General features: G+C 44.0%; 2 protein-coding genes across 2 annotated transcripts in view; both read left to right on the forward strand.

Moving 5' to 3' along the window:
- Window positions 1-14,567, forward strand: part of skila (SKI-like proto-oncogene a) — a 32,444-nt gene extending 17,877 nt beyond the window's left edge. Inside the window, exons 2-7 of the mRNA XM_014338199.2 lie at window positions 1,959-2,051; window positions 2,561-2,649; window positions 4,582-4,724; window positions 7,878-8,248; window positions 8,903-9,133; window positions 10,170-14,567. Coding sequence (XP_014193685.1) covers window positions 1,959-2,051; window positions 2,561-2,649; window positions 4,582-4,724; window positions 7,878-8,248; window positions 8,903-9,133; window positions 10,170-10,412 — 1,170 coding nt within the window. The 3' untranslated portion in view covers window positions 10,413-14,567. The remainder of the gene's footprint in view (window positions 1-1,958; window positions 2,052-2,560; window positions 2,650-4,581; window positions 4,725-7,877; window positions 8,249-8,902; window positions 9,134-10,169) is intronic.
- Window positions 14,568-17,794: 3,227 nt separating this feature from the next.
- nadkb (NAD kinase b) overlaps window positions 17,795-18,371 on the forward strand; it is a 12,266-nt gene continuing 11,689 nt past the window's right edge. The window contains exon 1 of the mRNA XM_005936636.3: window positions 17,795-18,090. The gene's annotated coding sequence lies outside the window, so the exon portion shown is untranslated. The remainder of the gene's footprint in view (window positions 18,091-18,371) is intronic.

Consider the following 18,371-nt stretch of genomic DNA (forward strand, 5'->3'; position numbering starts at 1 on the left):
ACCATTCTTTACATTGGACAGACCCAGCTCACCGCCACACCACTGCAGTGATTACATCGTGGTTTCTGTCAGTCCTCCTTCTCTCTGTCTCTTCCCTGTCACCCCTCTCTCTTTCTGAGCTGTTCACTCTGTCCCTTCCCCCTCCTCCACTCAGTGCTGCAGTGCTGGAAGGGGAAACAGGGTAAAAAACCAAAAACACACTAACCATAAACATTCACAAATGATCGAGGTCCCGTCTGTATACACACAGACTAACAACCACACCTGGCTCACACATACGGCTCCAGCCTTTTAACATTTGCATGAACATGCTCATTCATGCATGGCCTTGTAAATAAGGGACTATCCCCCCTACATACAGTTCAGAAAAACTCTCATGCAAATCACTACTACTAGTTTTGTTTTTTTGTTTTTTTTTTGCTGATGAATATAGAAGTTGTGATTTGAGGTGGAGGTACAGAGCATAAAGTCACAGGTCACATTCACTTGCCGTGAATTAATTGCTGTTAAAAATAGATGTTGGTATCGACTGTTATGTGCAAGTAAGATGGCATTTAGAGGTATCCGTGTGTCACATCAATTCTTCGAGGGCCACATGAATTCTTTTAAGAAAGACGCTGTGGCTTCTCTAGGTAGCGAAACAGAAGGTGAATAGATAAATAAAAATGATCATGTGTGCTTCGTGGAATATGTAACAGGTGAATAATTGTGTTTTTTGTAAATAATACATGCTTAAGCTGCTGAATGAGGCTGCTGCTGGACCGGTATAAATGATAAGCGGCTAATACGTGGCTGTCACAGTTATTTGCTGGCATTGTTCTGAGGCTGTTTAGCGCTGGTAATGACACAAGCTCTTAGCCGGTACAGCACAGAGGAAAATCCTTTAGTCCAGCTGATGAAAAGCTGCCTGTTTATTATTCACTGAGAGCTTGTGTGTCTGCGTTTTGTGGATAAACGTTTTATAGCGGGCTTTAAACTGGTACTAAGTCAATTATTGATGCTTTCACACTTTTCTCTTCCCCTTCTTCTTTCGTCTCCTTCCTCTTCTTACCATCTCTCTTCTCTCTGCATCTCCCTTCTCAATCCGCTGTGTGTCGGTCGCTGTGGGCTCCCTAACGGCTCGCATTGCGATGCTGTGCATTGTTGTTCCTCTGCTGTCTCTGTTACCTGTCAGTTAGGTAGACCATGTTTGTGAAATGCACGGAGCATGTGTGTCAGGCCTGCCTGTCACAGATAAGCATCAGCTACATCAGCTTGTGGCCTCTCGCCGAGCGTGGCCTGGATATAAAAAAAACCTCAACCCAAAACGAAACGGTGAGATAGACAAAACTAGAGGCAGCAGGCAGTTCTTACTCAACATCCTCTGAGGGTATGACGCTGACACAGGAAACACAAACGTACATTTTCCTGTACAGCGCGTGTTTTGATTCCAGCTGCGTTGCATGTATGCCGATGTCTGACACGCTCAGAAGCGTGTAGCAACAGGCCGCGTCGACTCACAGCTAGGCTTTTTTTTTCTGTTTTAGTCATAGGCCTTCCACTACGGGCTCATTCAGCTGCGACACCAGGTTTATCCATTTCCTCGCTGCCTTCGTTTTCCTCACAGCTGCGTTATGGCCAGCTCAGGCTAGTTCACACATTGTACACATTTGTATCCATCCTTTACATCTTGAGTGTCATTTGTCTCCATTTCCTATCGTTTAAGTGCCGTTTGTCTCATCTTTCCCCCTCTGCGTCTGCGTGCCTGGTGTAATTTCTCTCCTCTCCGCATGCTTCCTCGCATTCTCACACCTCCTGACGGATATGCTCATTTTGAGTCGTTCAGACTATTCCAACAAATGTATTCGGTGCAGCACTACATCTGTGTCTTCCTCTCGCTCTCTGCTGTATTTAACCTTGGGGTGTCTTTGCTCGTCTATTTAACCACCATCTCTCTTTCTCTCTGCTTCTGTTTTCAGAAGGTTGTGGAGGAGGAGAGCCAGGTGAGGAAACCCTCGTTAGATATCTGCTCCACCGGCGACAAGTTGGCTGATGCTGATCCAGCGAGAAAGGTCAGTTATCATTTCCCTCCCTGTGACACCTTCCCCCATTCCTTTCCTCCCCCTTCCTCCACGCTCAGGTACCCCCCCACCCCCCCACTGATAGACACACCCCCTGCTCACTCATTCATAGCGGCACGCTTCTCCTCTGTTGTACCAAGCTGCTCTGCTCCTCGCCCCCTCCCCCGCTAACGTGCCCAGTGTCTCAACTGATGCCTGATGGATGATCCCCCTTTCACATGGATGCATGCATATTAACTATATTATGGCTCCAAGAGCGCCACATGCAGCACATTTCTTTCTCCTTCCGCTGTCTTTCTCCACGTATTTGTGTGTGTGTGTGTGTGTGTGTGTGTGTGTGTGTGTGTGCACGTTCATGCATCTGATTGCTTTTGTAATAATTTATCTAATGCGCTGTGAAGGCTGTTCACCAATCAATATATGAGGATGGAAGATGTGCAGTTTTGTTTTTGTTTTTTTGTTTTGTGCCACATTTATCTATTTGTTTGCGTTTCCAACAGGGAAAAGCATCTCCACCGACTCTTGTGTTCAACCGGCTTTTCTCAGAAATTAAGGAGGAGCCAGGACACCCCACCCTGGTCCATCCCAGGTACTACACCTTATTAACCCTAAGTCAGTTATTCCAGTAAAAGCTTTGAGACTTGTAACTATCATATTTCTGATCTCCACTGCACCAAAGAGATCAAATTTCTCCAACAAAGATATAAAGCGGAGTCGAAAAGCAGAGAGCGTGTGGTATTCTGGTTTAATAAATGATGATTATCACAATATTTTCCTGTTAATAAACAGCATTAATTAACCATCTCAAACTTAGTGCCACTTTTATTTGGTGGTTTTAGAGATGTAGCAAGATGAAGAAGATTCTTCCCTTGATTATTTGTTTCATCTTTGAAAATTTAATAGCCTACAGCAGGCTGCCTTTAAAACTGTGTGCTGCATAAATAAACATATTCTGTGTGTTTTCATATAAAAGAAAGAAAAGCAGGAAATCAACATGTGTGAAGAGCTTTCTGGTTATTAGAAAAGTTTTGGACTTTGTTCAAAAATCTGAAATGTCTGAAATTATGAATATTAACTTGCATAATCAATGAATGGAGCAGTTGTTGCCCCTCACATTGTTTTATTTTTCCAGTGTAGAGAACTCTATTAAATCTTGCTGAAGGAGACGAGTGGTATTCACTTTAAAGATGGTTTTAGTTGGTTGTGCTAGACAAAATTAAAAGCTGCAGTTATTTAAGGACTTATCGATACCTGAATCTGTGCCAGATGGCCTGGTGTTATCTGTAAAAACACGGAGAAGAGATAAGACTCTCCTTGCCAGATATTATAGGTGTATGTTTTTAAGTTTTGTGTTTAGCTTCGGTTCTTCCTCTTCTTTTAATTTCTTGTGACTGCACTCCCTCGTCTCCTCCTCCTCCTCCTCTCCCTCACTCGCTCCTTCCTCATTTCGTTTCCCGCCGTCTCTCCATCCCCAGGGGACACCAGCTCTTGTTTAGATGTGGCTCACAGTAATCTGACCCAGATTAAAGCCATAGCTACATGTGACTGCCTGTGACTTACTGACTGCGTGGAGGCCTGCAGACTCCAGGCCAGACAAATTGGAGGGATTATAGCTCTGGTCACCTGTCAGCATCACATGACTGCTACACGTACAAACCAGTCAAGACCAGTTTGCAGTGTGTCTTTTGCATCCCAGAGTTGGTAATAATGCAGCGCCCTAACAGTTGGATGTCGTGCCAGACATCCGCAGCACTTAAAGTCGAATCTGGATCGCCACAAACATCCATTAGTGCTACACTTGTCACATACAAGCCAGGCTTACATTATTCAGTTGCTTCTGAGCCGTTTCATGTAGAGGAGTGGTTTTCATTCAGGCGAGCAGACAGACCAAGCGTTGTGTGTCTGCTCTGGAAGAAAACGAAGCACAGAGTCCCACTGAGCTGCCATTCTTACCCTAGTTCACTGTTCCAGCCTCAGCCCTGTCTGGAGGGGGCTGCTGATGGGGGAGGGGTTCAAAGCTCCTCTCTTCTCCTCCTTTCTTTTTCTCCCTCTCTTTAACTTCCCTTCACACCATCATGAAACAGTGTTGGTTTAGTGGCCTGGGAGTATCTCACAGCACAATCTCTTTCTCCCAGTTGCATCCACTACTTGAACATTTGTGATATGCAAAAGATGTGTTTAGGCTGAGATCCTGTAAACATGTGGCAGAGGTTTTTGTTTTTCCTGCAGCCTTCCCAGCATCCATTTACTTTGGGCTAGAGCAAACGCCACATTAGTTAAAGTAGCTGCCGAGTCAATAATTTGTTGGTACGATCATCGCTTCAAACACAAGATTATGTAAAAGGTGGCGCTAGTTCCTGTATGCCTAGAATAAAAGGGCAACGAACAGATGCTCAATTCAGTCCTTACATATTTAGAAACCAGACAAATGTTGGTGTTAATGAAGAAAATTGTGAATTGATTCAAAATTAGATGATGTTTATTTGAGTGCTTAAATGCCTTCTCTTTTTGTTTCTTGCAGTTACTACATGTACACATATGATAAGATGGTGGCTCCCAATGTGTCACTGCGAAGGGAGGCAGAGATGAGCCCCGAGATGCTGAGCGCACTGCTCAAACACCACTACAGTCGCAGAGTGCTGGGCCACGACGAGCCGCCAATGGGTCAGTAATAATACACCCAGCAGAGCTGAATTATTAACCAGCAAAGACGCGTGTAAAGCTTTTTAATGGCTCAACATACATGCTATAACCACTAAAACACACAATCTGGTCTTCAAATTAGGATTAGAAATAAATCAGTGACCATGTTATTGTTGCCTTCTGCCTGAGGGATTTGATGTTGGATAAGCAGAGCAGGAACATGTTTGTTGTCGTGTAAACGAGAAGAAAAATCTGATCAGAGATGATGGGACTTCCTCCGACACAAAGCTGCCAAGATAATCTGACTTCATCATGCTTTTTGGAAACCATGCAAATCAGCCAAATAGAACAACAAATAAGATCATACCCTGTCTTACTTGACCTTCTTGTGAAATTAAAAGCAACAGCTGACGCTCTGTAATTATGTTCAAGTGAAAAGCTGAAAATGGCAGAGCCGATAATGGGCCAAAAGGCAGGAAATTGCTTCCAGTTTATCCATTTAATAACAGTCCTTAGATCTCCAGCAGTTAATAAGAGCTGCACATCTGCGGAGACACGGAGTCTAGCTGCAGAACCCAGCGTGAGTGGGCAGGTAGAGGAAGAGTTTCTGTACACAGATTGTCTTTCTTTAATTAACGGTGTCAGACATGAAGATGGAAAGTTACTTGGAGTTTGACTAATTAAAAAGCATAAAACTGACTGGAGACACACACACATTCAGACTGTTTTAACAGTGCATATTTTTTGGCTATAACAAGACAAAAAAAACATTTACATGGAGTGTGATCTCTGACAAAGTTGTGTTCCACTATTTTCTAGCTGAAAGTTGTCAAACTAGAGCTCGTATAAACGCTTTCCACAAACACTCAGTACGAATGATATTTGGGTATTCCAGTAGTTTTCAAACATTTTTGTGTCATCAAAATTGCCCTAAAAATGAGCCATATTCACAGCTGTGCAGTGTCATGTGACAAATTGGCAGTTCAGCTTTTATTTAGAGATGCATCTGTGGTATGTCAGGGGACACCTCGGTGTTGGCGGGGTGGAAACGGCCATGATCTCCTCGTGTGTGTTTTCATGTGTATGCTTTCATGTTTTTCCTGCATTAATGAGATGTGTGTGTACTGTATATTTTTATATGATCTACGTCTATACAGAGAGAGAGAGAGAGAGAGAGAGAGAGAGGATGAATCACAGGAATGCTCTCTGTATGCCATTATTTCACCACGTCTGACTGCCAAGCTGTCGCCCTCCCTCTCTTTCATTCCTCTCAGGCATTTTCCTTTTTTCTTCTCCGATCAGTCCGTCTCTCCTCCCTCTTTCTCTTCCCATCAGCTGTCGCCACATCCTCCTCTCTGAGCGGGTTCTCCGTTTGCTCCTGCACTTCCTTCTTCTGCCTCTTTCATCTCAAGCCTTCTACCCCTTCATCATTTTCTTTTTTAAACATTTTCTCCCCTCATTTAATGCCTTCCTCCCCCTGTTATATCTGTGCCGTTCACTCTTCCTTTTGTGGTTGTCTCTCTCTCTCCTCTGTTTATTTCCTTTTGATCTACCACCAAATGACTCACGCCTGTTATTTGTGCACTTCAGAGCATGGATCTGGGTGTGTGTGCAGGCACACACATGCACTAGCCAGTTTGAGTCAGTAAATGATTGTCCTCTCCGGGTCCAACATGCTGTGTATAGAGCATCCCGTTTCCTGTCACGCACATGCTGCATGATCATTACCCTCTGTTCTCCTGATGTCTTTGTCACCATTCACCATTTCGCCTTCTTCATCATTATCTTCTTCTTGTTCCCCACCTGCTTCTTCATCATCATTTTTGTCTGTCTGCGAGCTTATGGTTCAAACACACTGCCATACCTAACCTACATTTGTGCACTTGTGTTTTTGTGTGTCACTGTGCCAGTTGGATCTTGTATCTTGTATTTTGTGAGTGAAGGTAAGCCCAGCAGAGCAGCATACTAGGGCATTTTCCGCAAGTGTTGTTGGGCAAAGAAAACAACTCTATCTGTAGTCTGTGCCTTTGTGTTAAGTCTCCTCGTGGCTTATGGGATCGTAAGATTACTGCAGAGAGGCTGCTTTTTTAAAAATTCCACCTTTAAAAACACTGTTTTGTTTTGCGAGAACTCCACAAATGAACAACCTTGACCTCAGTGGATAAATGAAGTGCAAACGAATTTGGAAGTACAGCAAGTCTTTGTTTCTATCACCAAGCCTGAGGGAGATTCAAAAAAATGAATTTCTAACTCCACAGAATCAAAAATGTAAGAGAATCGTTAAGCACCGGTGCTGTGGAAATTCTGAAACTCACACATCACATTTGAAAACACATTAAACGTCACTGTTGAGCTTTATAGCTTCTTGGTGCTTTTTGTTTTTTAATTCATACTGATGACTTTACACTTGATAGCATATTTTCCTCCAAGTTCTATTTCTTATTAGCCTACATAGTGGCTAAAGAGACATTGGGCACTAAACATCCAGAGATGCCCAACACCTGATTCTTTTTTTTTCTACATCTCTCCAGCTCTTACATACATATCAATTTTAGTCATTATGAAACAAGTTATATTTCAAATTACATTGTCACGTCACAGTTGTCTCACAGGAAGCTGTCAGAGAGGTGCTTAAATAATTCTAACCTTTTTATTAGCCAGTCACCCACATTAAAACCAGGTCAGCTGGAACTGAACTAGAGATGAAACTAGTCTTCTCCTTCTCATTTAAGCGATTGGAATCAAATTAAATTACGATACTGCCAGAGATTACAACCCTACCCACTGTTTCCCATGATGCTCCTCCTCCCAGGCCGCAGCGAGGGAACAAGCCAGGGTTTGAACAGTGGAGGAGCCCACGCAGAGCAGCGCGGCTCCCACACATGGCCCTTTATTCCTCTCTATTCTGCGTGCGTCTGAGGGCAAACACACAGAAAATTTGTGGGCGAGTGTTTGGTTCGTCAGCTGTTGCCGAGCCATACTTGTGCGCTGTGTGAGTGCACTGGTGCTGAGGAAGAATTGCAGGCGTTTATGAGGTTGTGCGAGGGTGTTACTAAGCGCGGGTGGCAGTGTGCATTAGCACGGCTCGCACTTCCTGTCTTTCACCCACCATTCTTCTTCTTCTTTTTCTTTTTAACTTCTTTCTTCATCTTCTTCATCTCCCTCCTTCCTCAGATCTTCACGCGTCGCCTGCTGTCGCTGCTGGTGCCGGGGAGGCCAAATCCCAATGTGCTGCTGCTGACTCGGCCACTGAGAGGGAATGCCAAACCCAGGCAGTTTCCATGGAGATGAGCAGCCCAGGCTACAAGAAAGCCACCCACATCACCGCCCACACCCCTCTTCCCCGTCCTCTTCCTGCGTCGCTGTTGTCATCGGTAACGGATGTAGCAGCTAAGGACGTGAGCTCTGCCACGAGCGGCGTTGTGGCGACGGTGGGGGGGCTGGAGGACGACAAGGACAGGATTGTTGTGGAGATCATGCAGATGTACAGCAGGCAGCAGGAGAAGCTCAACTCCACCCTGCACAAGCAGCTGCAGCTGGAAATGGTGAGTCGGTGGTCGGAAAGATAAACGAGGCCGAGATCAACGAGCCGATAACTGTTTCCGCCCATTAGAAGTGTCCTTGATGTGGAGGTGATCTTCACCTTCCACTAACCCCCTCTATTACTTCCTCCCATCACGTGGAACGTCTCAGTATCAGATTGTTCCACCAGTTTTTAACACAAGTCAGCAGAACAGTTCATGTAAATCAGTTTTTCACTCGTTTAGCGTATTATTAAAGCACTGGGTTTAATTTCAGTTTGGATGCATGGAAACGGAGTTGAACTAGATTATGGTGACATTCGCATCTACAGTTGAATTATGTTCTCCACTAATGGGATTTGGGGAAAATTGCATTTGTAATCTAAAATGAGATGCCACCATTAAAGAGTATTGGTGACAAAATGTCTGATGAAATAAAATGTAAGCAAACTGAAGCAAACAGCCTCCTTGTGGAACTTCTGTAATGTGGCGGTAGAGCAGGTAGTAGTCGGAAGGTTGCTGGGTGCTCTATCCTGCATGTTAAAGTATCCTTGCAAGATCCTGGACCCCCAAATTTCATCAGAGTGTGAATATTAGATAGAAAGACTATATATGCGAATCGGTCCATTTACCATTTGCAGGAGTCACTGAAATGTGACTTTTTCTTTGTGCCCCCAGGAGCTGGAGACTTTGCGTGGAGGCGAAGCAGCGAGGCTACGGGAGCTGAGCGCCGAGCAGCATGAGCTGCGCAGCGAGCTGGAGGCGGTGCACAGCGAGCAGGCACGGCAGCTCGGCCAGGCCCGCCAGGAGCAGCTGGAGCTGGAAACCCGTCTGGAGCAGCTCCGACAGCAGGCCTGCGCCTGCGAGCCAGGGGCGCAGCGCCAGCAAGAGGCCCACTACACAGCACAGGTACGGGCTTACAGGGGAACACATGCATGCACAGACTTTTGCATCAGAGTGAATCTCCGTGACATAAAGTGTGTTCACCGGCTTGCATCACTTAACATATGGCGTTTTTATCTTAAAGACATTAAGATTGCAAAGCTCCAGTGTGACTGAAACAAGGCACACTTTAGCACAGCACTCTGCATATTAATATTAAAGTTGAGCTCGCTAAGCATTTACAATTAGTTCTCTTTTCATTTTCATCAGCATGTATGTACAAACATTTATCTTTGGATCTGTAGTTACTAGAGTCATGATTAAATCAGGTTTTTAGGTAAAATTATTTGGAGCTGCACTTATTAAACGTAGCAGTCAAATAGAAAGAATTTACTGTGATGCTGTGTGAGTCTCTGTGCGGAGCACATACTCAGACGTCTGTTTGGGTTTCAGTAGACCTAATCTTAATCTCTGTTACATCGGCCTGAGCTCTTCCACCTCCTGCCTTTGGCATCAAGCTGTCCCTCTGTTAAGAGAACGGGTGTGCATATTTCTGTGTGGCTCTGAGAGTTCAACATGGGGTTTTTTTTGGGTTTTTTTTAAAGGTTTGGTGCACATTTCTTTGTTTACTGCTAAAAGGGTAAAAATACAATAAATGGTTACTCTGACTGATGGTTTAAGAGCTCTCAAAACACAACAGTAGTTATTCTGTCTGCACCACTTTGCAGTGTGTGTTGTAAAAGCCTCTGAGCCAACTATGTGTCTAAATGCAGGGTCTCTGTTGGTTTGTTTTTGATGGTTAACACCTGCCTGATTATGAGGATTTTACTGTTTTTTGGTCTTTTGCCGGAACAAGCCACAGCAATTTGATGATGTCATGTTGGGCTTTAGTTAATTATTTGTTGGGAACATTTCTTTAAATATTTACGACCAAAGTAGTTTGCAGAGGAATGAACAGTTGCGGGCCTGCTAAGAAAAATCTGAAATGAAGACTGTTGACAGATTACTATTAGATGTGGAAATGTGTGAGAGTAATGTGGCTCGTCTCTGTGTCTCCTTTCAGTTGTCCGACCTGCGTCAGAGGCTGGAGCGGGCGGAGGCTGACCGGCAGGAGCTGCAGGAGGAGCTGCGCATGGAGCGGGAGGCGCGCGAGAAGCTGGAGCGCACGATTGCCCAACTGAAGCAGCAGATGGCCCAGTCTGGCACGATGGGAGGCAGCCCCTCTCCTCCTCCTACTCCCTCCACCGGACCCCCTAACGCCCACTCCCCACCCTGCTCAGAGGCCCCAGCGGCTGGCCAAAAGTAACTGCCGCCCCTCCGGGCGCCTCCCCTCCCTCCCCTCATTCCTTTCCTCATCACCCGCCAAGTGTACAGACACAAAAAGATCAGCCCAAAGCTGAAAGGAGCGTCACGTCTCCTCAGGCTGATTTGAAGTTGTGCATTACGCTCCCCTTTTGCTTAGTGTAGGACTGACTTTTGTTTTTGTAATTCAATGATCATTTAAAAAAGGAAAAAAAAAAATTTTTTTTTTTTTAAATTTCACTTCCCTCTCTTTAAACAGTATTTAAAGGTTTTTGGGCATGTATGTTGGGTTTAATTTATAGTTTTTACTGAACAAATAGCTGCTTCACAGACTGAAGACTGGTCCACTGAAGACCAACTCAATCCTTCACTATAACCCACCCCAACCCTCCCTGTTCTCCAATCCATATTCTACGACCCTCCCTTCCTGCTTACTGGTTTCTGGAGCTAATAATGACTTTGACTTTGAGATTTCGGATACAGATTCGCTCCTCCTTGTGGACGTCACATCACGCTACTACCTGGCACAGCAGCCAGCACTCCCGAACACATGGCGCCGCCTGACCCGTGCCCCTACTCTGTCTTTCTGTATGTAAAGCCCAAGTACCAGCGACCGCAGGAAACTGCACGGACATTTTATTACATTGTGTAACATGCGAAAACATCAAGTCTTTATGGGGGACAAAGACCTTTACTGTACAAAAAAAGAAAAAAGAAAAAAAAAATGGACTTAATGAAAATATGCCAATAGTGATGCTGAACTTGAAATGAGTGTTTTTGGGTGTGATCTCTACAAGGTAGCTAGCTAGGGAGTAGTGTTTCCTGCACTACAGCTGCTCCTAGCGACAGACTGGTTTTCTCCTCTCTCTGCTGGGCCACCTGGGCTCTCCTGATGTAGACCAAACAGTCTGCTAGATGAACCGCCAGTTGCCCCGCATCTCCTCTGAAGAGCGCACACCTTCCATTGTCCTCTGCTCGGAAACTCCTTAACACTGTGTATTTTTATGTTTTTATTTTTTCACCTCTAGCCTGTCTATCTTCAAGATAGAAAGGAAACACTGCTGTTTCAGGCTCGGCTTGAAGAAGTGTTGTGCACTCCTTGTGCCCCCCCCCCCCCCCCCTTCAGATCCCTCTGGGAAAGGAATGCGTCTGGACATGGGGGCCGTGCCGAGCCGAAAGAAGAAAGGCAGAGCCCTCGCGCGTGGTAGCTGTGCCGTGTTACTATACTTCATGCGACATCCTTACGTGCCTGCACACACTCGATCGCGTCGATGCAGTGCAGGCATTCATGCAGAACAATGGCCCCAGAGTTCCCAGCAGATGATCAAAGCTGTAGTCTGCCCCTCTGCTTTCAGGCTTCTTTATTGTTAGCAGACCGTTGTATCCCCACCCTGCTCGCATGTGATAAGTGGGTCGCAGGTGAAGGCAGTTAGTCCAGGGTGGTTTGGGTCCTGCTTTCCGTTATTCTGCCTGACTGAACAAACAGGACCGGGCAGGCAGGGAGAGGAAGAGCGGGAAGGATTGAGGGCCCAGAAGACTAGCGCACTCTCCCCCCACCTCACCCCTTGCGGCAGGCTGGGTGGCCCGTTTGCCGGCGGTACCGAAGGAGGCTTTTTTTTTCTTTCTCTTTTTTTTTTTTTGTGCCGTCAGAATCGGGGGCAGCTGCCGTTGTCTGAGGCCCTCTGCCCACCCCCGAGCCAGACTGTACAGGATCTCCCAGCCAGCGCCTCCCTCTCTGCCCCCTCTCCCACAGTCACTCGCTCACACAGCCCGTGCATCCACCTCCTGTGTGAGATCAGCTGGGGGTGTGCAGCGTTTTTTTGTTTTTGCTTTTTTTTGTTTTTTTGTTTTGTTTTTTTTGTCAGAGCCCAGGAGAGCTTACAGACGTCCAGCCAGAGGAAGAGAAAACTTTTGTGTCAGTTGCCAGGCAAAGGAGCTTTTTATTTCCACTAAGAAGATCCCGGTTAAGCGAGCGAGCTTGTGTGTGTGCGTGTGTGTGTAAATAATCGTGTGTGGGGGAGGGTGTGGGAGGTGGTTTGCCTCGGTTAAACTCTGAGCTTTTTTTTTTCTCTTTTCTTCTTAATGCATCTACCATTAATGCAAATTGATAGACATTCCACTGTGCTCCATCCTGTTTTCTCACACAGCTTCCCTTTACGATGACAGAGCTGAAGAAGCGGGCAGTTGTGGTTTGTTGACAGTCAGAAAAGCAGGTGCAGGTGCACAAACCAGTAAAAATCAACCCCCATGCCACAAATGTACACTCTACTGTTGTTCCGTTTAAACCTTTATTGAAATTATGAAAGAAAATATTTAACGTATTAACTAAAAGATTTATATTCACTTTGTAAATACAGTAGTCATTAATATATTAACTGTTCTTATAAATAAATAATCTTAAAAGGTTATAATATTTGGATCAGAACCGAGGCTTCAGTCAGCCCCAGTGTTTGTTTATTTTTCTTTTTTGCTTTCTTCATGAAAACTGATGTGAGAACTTGACTTTGTGTGGATGTGGGGGAGTGGAACACGTGGTTTACTGAGATGCGATGCAGGACAACGGCAAAAAATAGGAAATTATTACTTTGTTACACACTCCCCTCCCTTCTTTATGAACTGATGGAAATACTTTTTTGTGGATTTCATCATAATGGACTGTTTACTGTGTAATGTAAGCTGTTTTCCTCCCTTCTGTCTCCTCTGAGCAAAATTGAAAATGCTTTGTGGATAAAATGAAAACTTTTCTTTTCTTTTCTTTGCATGGTTTACTGCCCCTTTTACTTTTTGTATCTGTGGGCCACTATCGGTCTGTTTAATGTACAAAAAAAGAGAAAAAGATTTCCCTGCACATAACACACAGATTGAGTTGGCTCATATGCATGAATATTGAACGTGTGCAAGTTTTATATCGCGAGTGGATCAGAGGCTAGCTGAATATAAAGTCAGAGTCAGATCATGAAGAGTATAACCTGTAGCCTAATTTGTTTGGAATGTGTGTGTGTGTGTCTGTGGGCGGGCCTCCAATGTCTGACTGAAGCACAGCAGCTTTGAAAAGGGAAACAGGAGAAACTTGCTCATGTAGCTCTGGACGTGCGATTGTGTCCTGATTTAAGATCATATATTATCCTCGTCATTTCTCACTTAGAATATAATCAGTATTAGTTTTTATTCACTTAATTACCTCTTCAGCTGAAAAATATATCAATACATATAAAAATAAATATATATATATAAATATATATAAAAATTCAACACACGAGCAGATATCTAAGGGAGGTCTGTACTTTCTGAGTAGTTTGCATTTTATACACATGGGGGCGCTGTTTAACTTTTTTAAACTACATTACAATGATTAAAAAAAAAGGACTAAAGAATAATGGGGCGTGCTGGGCCTTTTTGCATTTTGCTGTGTTATGAGAACTTGGATCTAGTTTGTACAGTTTTTACAGGTGTGAACTTTGCCCAACTGACTTAAAAAAAAAAAAAAAAAAAAAAAAAATGGAGGTAGCTGTGTTTTATTTACCACATGAACAGATTTGAATGCAAGATTTGCATAACCATTCGCCTATGTGACGAGAACTTGTAAATGGCTACAAGTTGACCTTTGAAGTGTTTGAAGGTGGTTTGATTTGTAGTTGGGTGTGTGATTTCTTTGTTTTCTCTTTTCTTTTCTTCAGGCTGTAATTAGCCTTTTAAGTAGAGCTGATCACACTGATGGCCAGTCACTAAAAAGAATACCCTGATTTCACATCCTGTTATAGATGGGGAAAAAGACAACCTTTTTTTCCCCCCTTGATGCTGTTCTGAAACATGAAACAGTGTCTGTGTATGACCATTGCATACTATGTTGCCAATACTACAGTGTGATGAGACTTTTGTTCTTGCATGAATTGAGACACTGTTCTCCTACCTCATGTTGTGATATATATATAAAAAAAAAGATGTTTTTTAAGCAGAAGACACTGCATCTCTGTTTATCATCATAGATATTTACTAAAAAGATTACATACCTGTAAATGCTTTTAGCTAATACCTCAGTTGTATCTAGTGTTTGTTTTTTTTCTGTTTTTGCCCTTTCCTGATTTCAGATCTTGTAAATAAAACCCTGTATAGACAATGAACTTGGATCAAATTCAAGTAAAGTTCTGTAGTGTCAAAATCCGTCATGTCTTTTTTCTAGACCGCCTTTAAGTATAGAGCTCACCAACATTTACCGTCCTGTACATTCTTACACATAACAGTCCGGTGCTGATAATCAGATCCACTTGATTAACTGATCAGCAGTAACTCTGAGCTCTTCTGTAAAAGCAGGTCAGTGTGGTAACTCAGTGCCAAGGAACAAAGAGGGTTATAAGGCCAGACAAGTCCATCATTCATATGTGGACATCTCAGCAAATTCACCCCAAGGTCAGATTGTGCAATGTTCAGAGAAACTGCAAATCACCCAAGAGCTATATGCCAGGCTCTACAGGCCTCAGTTCACATGTTAAAGTTCATGACAGTATATTTAGAAAAGGACTGAACTGGGGAAAGCCTCTTCTCTGTAAAAAGAACATGGCAGCATGGCTTCATCTGAACAAATTTCATTTGGGCAGATGAGAGCAAAGTGGAGATGTTTGCCAAAAACTAAACACAGCACATCAGCACAAACACATCATACCAACTGTCAAGCACGGTGGTGGAGGGGTGATGAGTAGGCCTTGTCTTACAGCCACAGTCATTGAGTCGACCATAAACTCCTCTGTATTCTAAAGTCAAATGTGAGGTCATCTGTCTGACAGCTAAAGCTTGGGTCAAACTGGGACAGGACAACGAAACTGCAACAAATCTACAGCAGAATTGCTGAAAAATGTAAGTGGTCCAGTCAAAGTCTAGACCTCGATCTGATTGAAATGTTGTGGAGAGATCTTAACAGAGCTGTGCATAAATGACTGCCTGTGATTCTTAATGAAGTGAAGCAACGTAAAGAGGAACGGGCCAGAATTCTTCCACTATGATGTGACAGACTGATAGAGTCATACAGAAAACAGTCATTTCCAGTTATCAATGCTAAAATAAACCTGTCGCCACTTTAGAACACCAGGAGTGACATACGTGTCCAGCAGCTATTTTTGGACCTCAACGAAATAATGTTCTACCTTTTTATAATTGGTGGTGTTGTACCTGCATAATGTCACCAATGGTTTTGAGTTCAAACTGGTGCTACATAAAAGTCAGGTAGTTACCAAAATCATCTAGGTCCTCTGGAGATCTGGGAAATGATCATCAATTCAGCTGAGCTATTGTGATCAAAGTTTTAAGCCAACAGATAGTACCTCTCTGTAGTTTGTTACAGGGAAATCCACATTATTCCAATAAATAAAATGTTTGTTTTTTATTTCTTATAATGTAGGTTCTTTAGTAAAATGCTTTGTGCAGTCATGTTTTGTCCTCTGCAGCCAGGCTAAAATTAAATCTCCAACCACAGAAGTTGTCAGGAGGAACTGCAGCCAAGGCAAGGCTGGGCAGACGCTATCAGAAGGCTGTTGAGGAAACGCAGCCAGACCCCGTTCGGTTCCAGGTATGAGGGTATTCCTGCGGGTAGAAGGAAGAGAACAGCCAGAAAAACCAGGGAGGGGGTCCAAGTGTTGAGAAATATACACAGAGCTTGGTTGACAAAATTCCTCCCGGACTGAGTGCAAATTTATTCTGTAGTTTGGGGTTTCAAAGGAGGATAATTCACAGATATCTGTATGTAGCAGCTAATCTCAAGAGGATGGCGAGCACGCAGTGCAGCACAGAGTCAGGACAGGCAGCATGGCAATATGCAGGACCTGAGAGGCGTGAAAAACTCAGCACCTGTGCATGTGGTGGTGGGAAACAGGCAGTGGGAAGATGGAAAGAACAGTCTACCAGCAGGTGGACGCCAGTAGGCTAACTAATAAAAACATGAATCATTTTGGCTTGAAGGTGGAAGCTTGCAACCTCTGAGTCATGATGAGCCCAACCAGCCATGAGTGCAGTGGGCCATTGCGGTGCTCTGTATGCTACTCTGAGGATTTGAACCAACAAACAAACACCTCGTCATCATTGGGTGATGATGAGGTGTCTAGGCAGAAAATAGAGTGAAAGATAACACAGATGGAGCAGGGAGTGTACACAATGATAGGGCAAGAGAGGGAAAAGTGACTTAAAGGTTTTGTGGGGATGAAAGAACTGAATAAATTCTATGGGAGGTTTGAAGGATCACACTTCAACGCATCTGAATTAGGGAACGGCTTAAGCCTGACAAGCAAGTGATTGCAGCACTCAACGTTTTAGAAAGATCAATATTAGAAAAGTAGCCAGACCTGATTAACTGGTAGTGTGGAGGGAAGAAGTGTGTTCCCAGAACCTGTAAAACCATCATCAATAGCTCCTGCTTCAAAAACGTCACAACCATGGGTTTCAAATGAATATTGTCCAGTAGCATTAACTTTTGAGAGAATGGTGTTCTCAATGACATGCAAGAAAAAAACTGGACCCACAAGAAGGAAGAGTACATGGTGCATGTAATACACTGTCATCTGAACCAAAACAAAAACATATGTATGTGCTCTGTTTGTGGACTTTCCATCTGGATTTCATAATGAAAGACCACTGTAAGACCACACAATGCAAAGGTGGTCACATAAAAAGGTCGACAGCGCAGCCATCATAAGGGTTGAGTCCTTTTTCAATGATAGATCATTGAGTGATAAATAAGATAAGTATCACCCACCATTAGCACCGACACTGGAGCCCCACAGGGGAATGTTAAATCATTAGTCTTATTTACTCATACTAATGAATGCTGGCCTGGCTCATCTGATGTCTTTAATGTTGGCTTTGCTGATGATACAGAGATTGTTGGTTTGTTAGTTGGTGTAAACACCATGAAAACTAAATAAGTTATTTTTGCGTGAGCAGGAAGACACATCAACAGATACCCAGGAAAAATTCCTGTGAGAGCCAACAGAAGGTAGCTGTGGATGAAATGTGAGGCAAACTCACACTTATCTCACGTGGGATCACAGACTGGTTTCTTAAACCTGTGATGATCACTTTATTTAAATGTCTTCCATAGTCTCCACCGGAGCACGTTAGGGATTTGGTGGAAGAGGAAATTCACATCATGGATGTGAAGCCATCAGATCTGCAGGAGCTGTGTGATGCTGTCATGTCAACATGGACCAAAATCTGTAATGAATATTTTGGGATTGCTCTGAACGAAAAAAGGGTATCCAACCCTGTACTATCAAAGTGTAGCTAATAAAGTGTCCGGTGAGTGTATTTTTAGTGTGCATTATGAGGGTGTAGTACTGTCTTTGACCAGCAGAGGCAGGCGTGGCGCTGTGGCTTTAAGCACGCTCAGAGAGCGGGGGTTGTAGCGCTGTCTGACAAACGGTGACGTCACCTCCCCGGTCACGCGCCGTTCTGTAACGTGCCAACTTGTACTCTTTGACAGCAGCGCTTCCGTTTTTAAAATACACGCTCGGTACCGTCTAAATATTCCCGAGCCGTGGTGAATTAGTAACGACATGTGCGCGTTCGCGTGTTTGTGACATAGTAAGGCTTCACTTTGTTAAGTTTCACTGCCGATTGGACCCGTTAGCCGGTTAGCCATTGCTAGGTAACGGTAGCTGTCAACAGATCAACGGCTCCAAAGCCGTTAGTCACGGCAGGTACTGAGGTGTTTGTGTGTCTATGTGTGTGTCTATGTGTGTGTCTGTTAGTTTAATTTCTGCGAGCGCAATGTGTTATAAACGGACGGTTATGTCAGCCGAACTGGGCCCAAGGCCACTGCTGGAAAATAAGGGCTGAACAGAAAGTTGTGCAGCTGTGTTTTCTTGACGTATACTTCACCGGTTAGGATGGAGAAGTCCATATGATTGAAATGATCAGTCATTATTTTTCTAATTAACCTGCAGTTGAACAGAGACGATTTATCAGTCAAGTAAAAATG

This window comes from Haplochromis burtoni, unplaced genomic scaffold, assembly GCF_018398535.1.
Source record: "Haplochromis burtoni strain Fernald_Lab_line unplaced genomic scaffold, NCSU_Asbu1 Contig_219, whole genome shotgun sequence".
Classification (NCBI taxonomy): Eukaryota; Metazoa; Chordata; class Actinopteri; order Cichliformes; family Cichlidae; genus Haplochromis; species Haplochromis burtoni.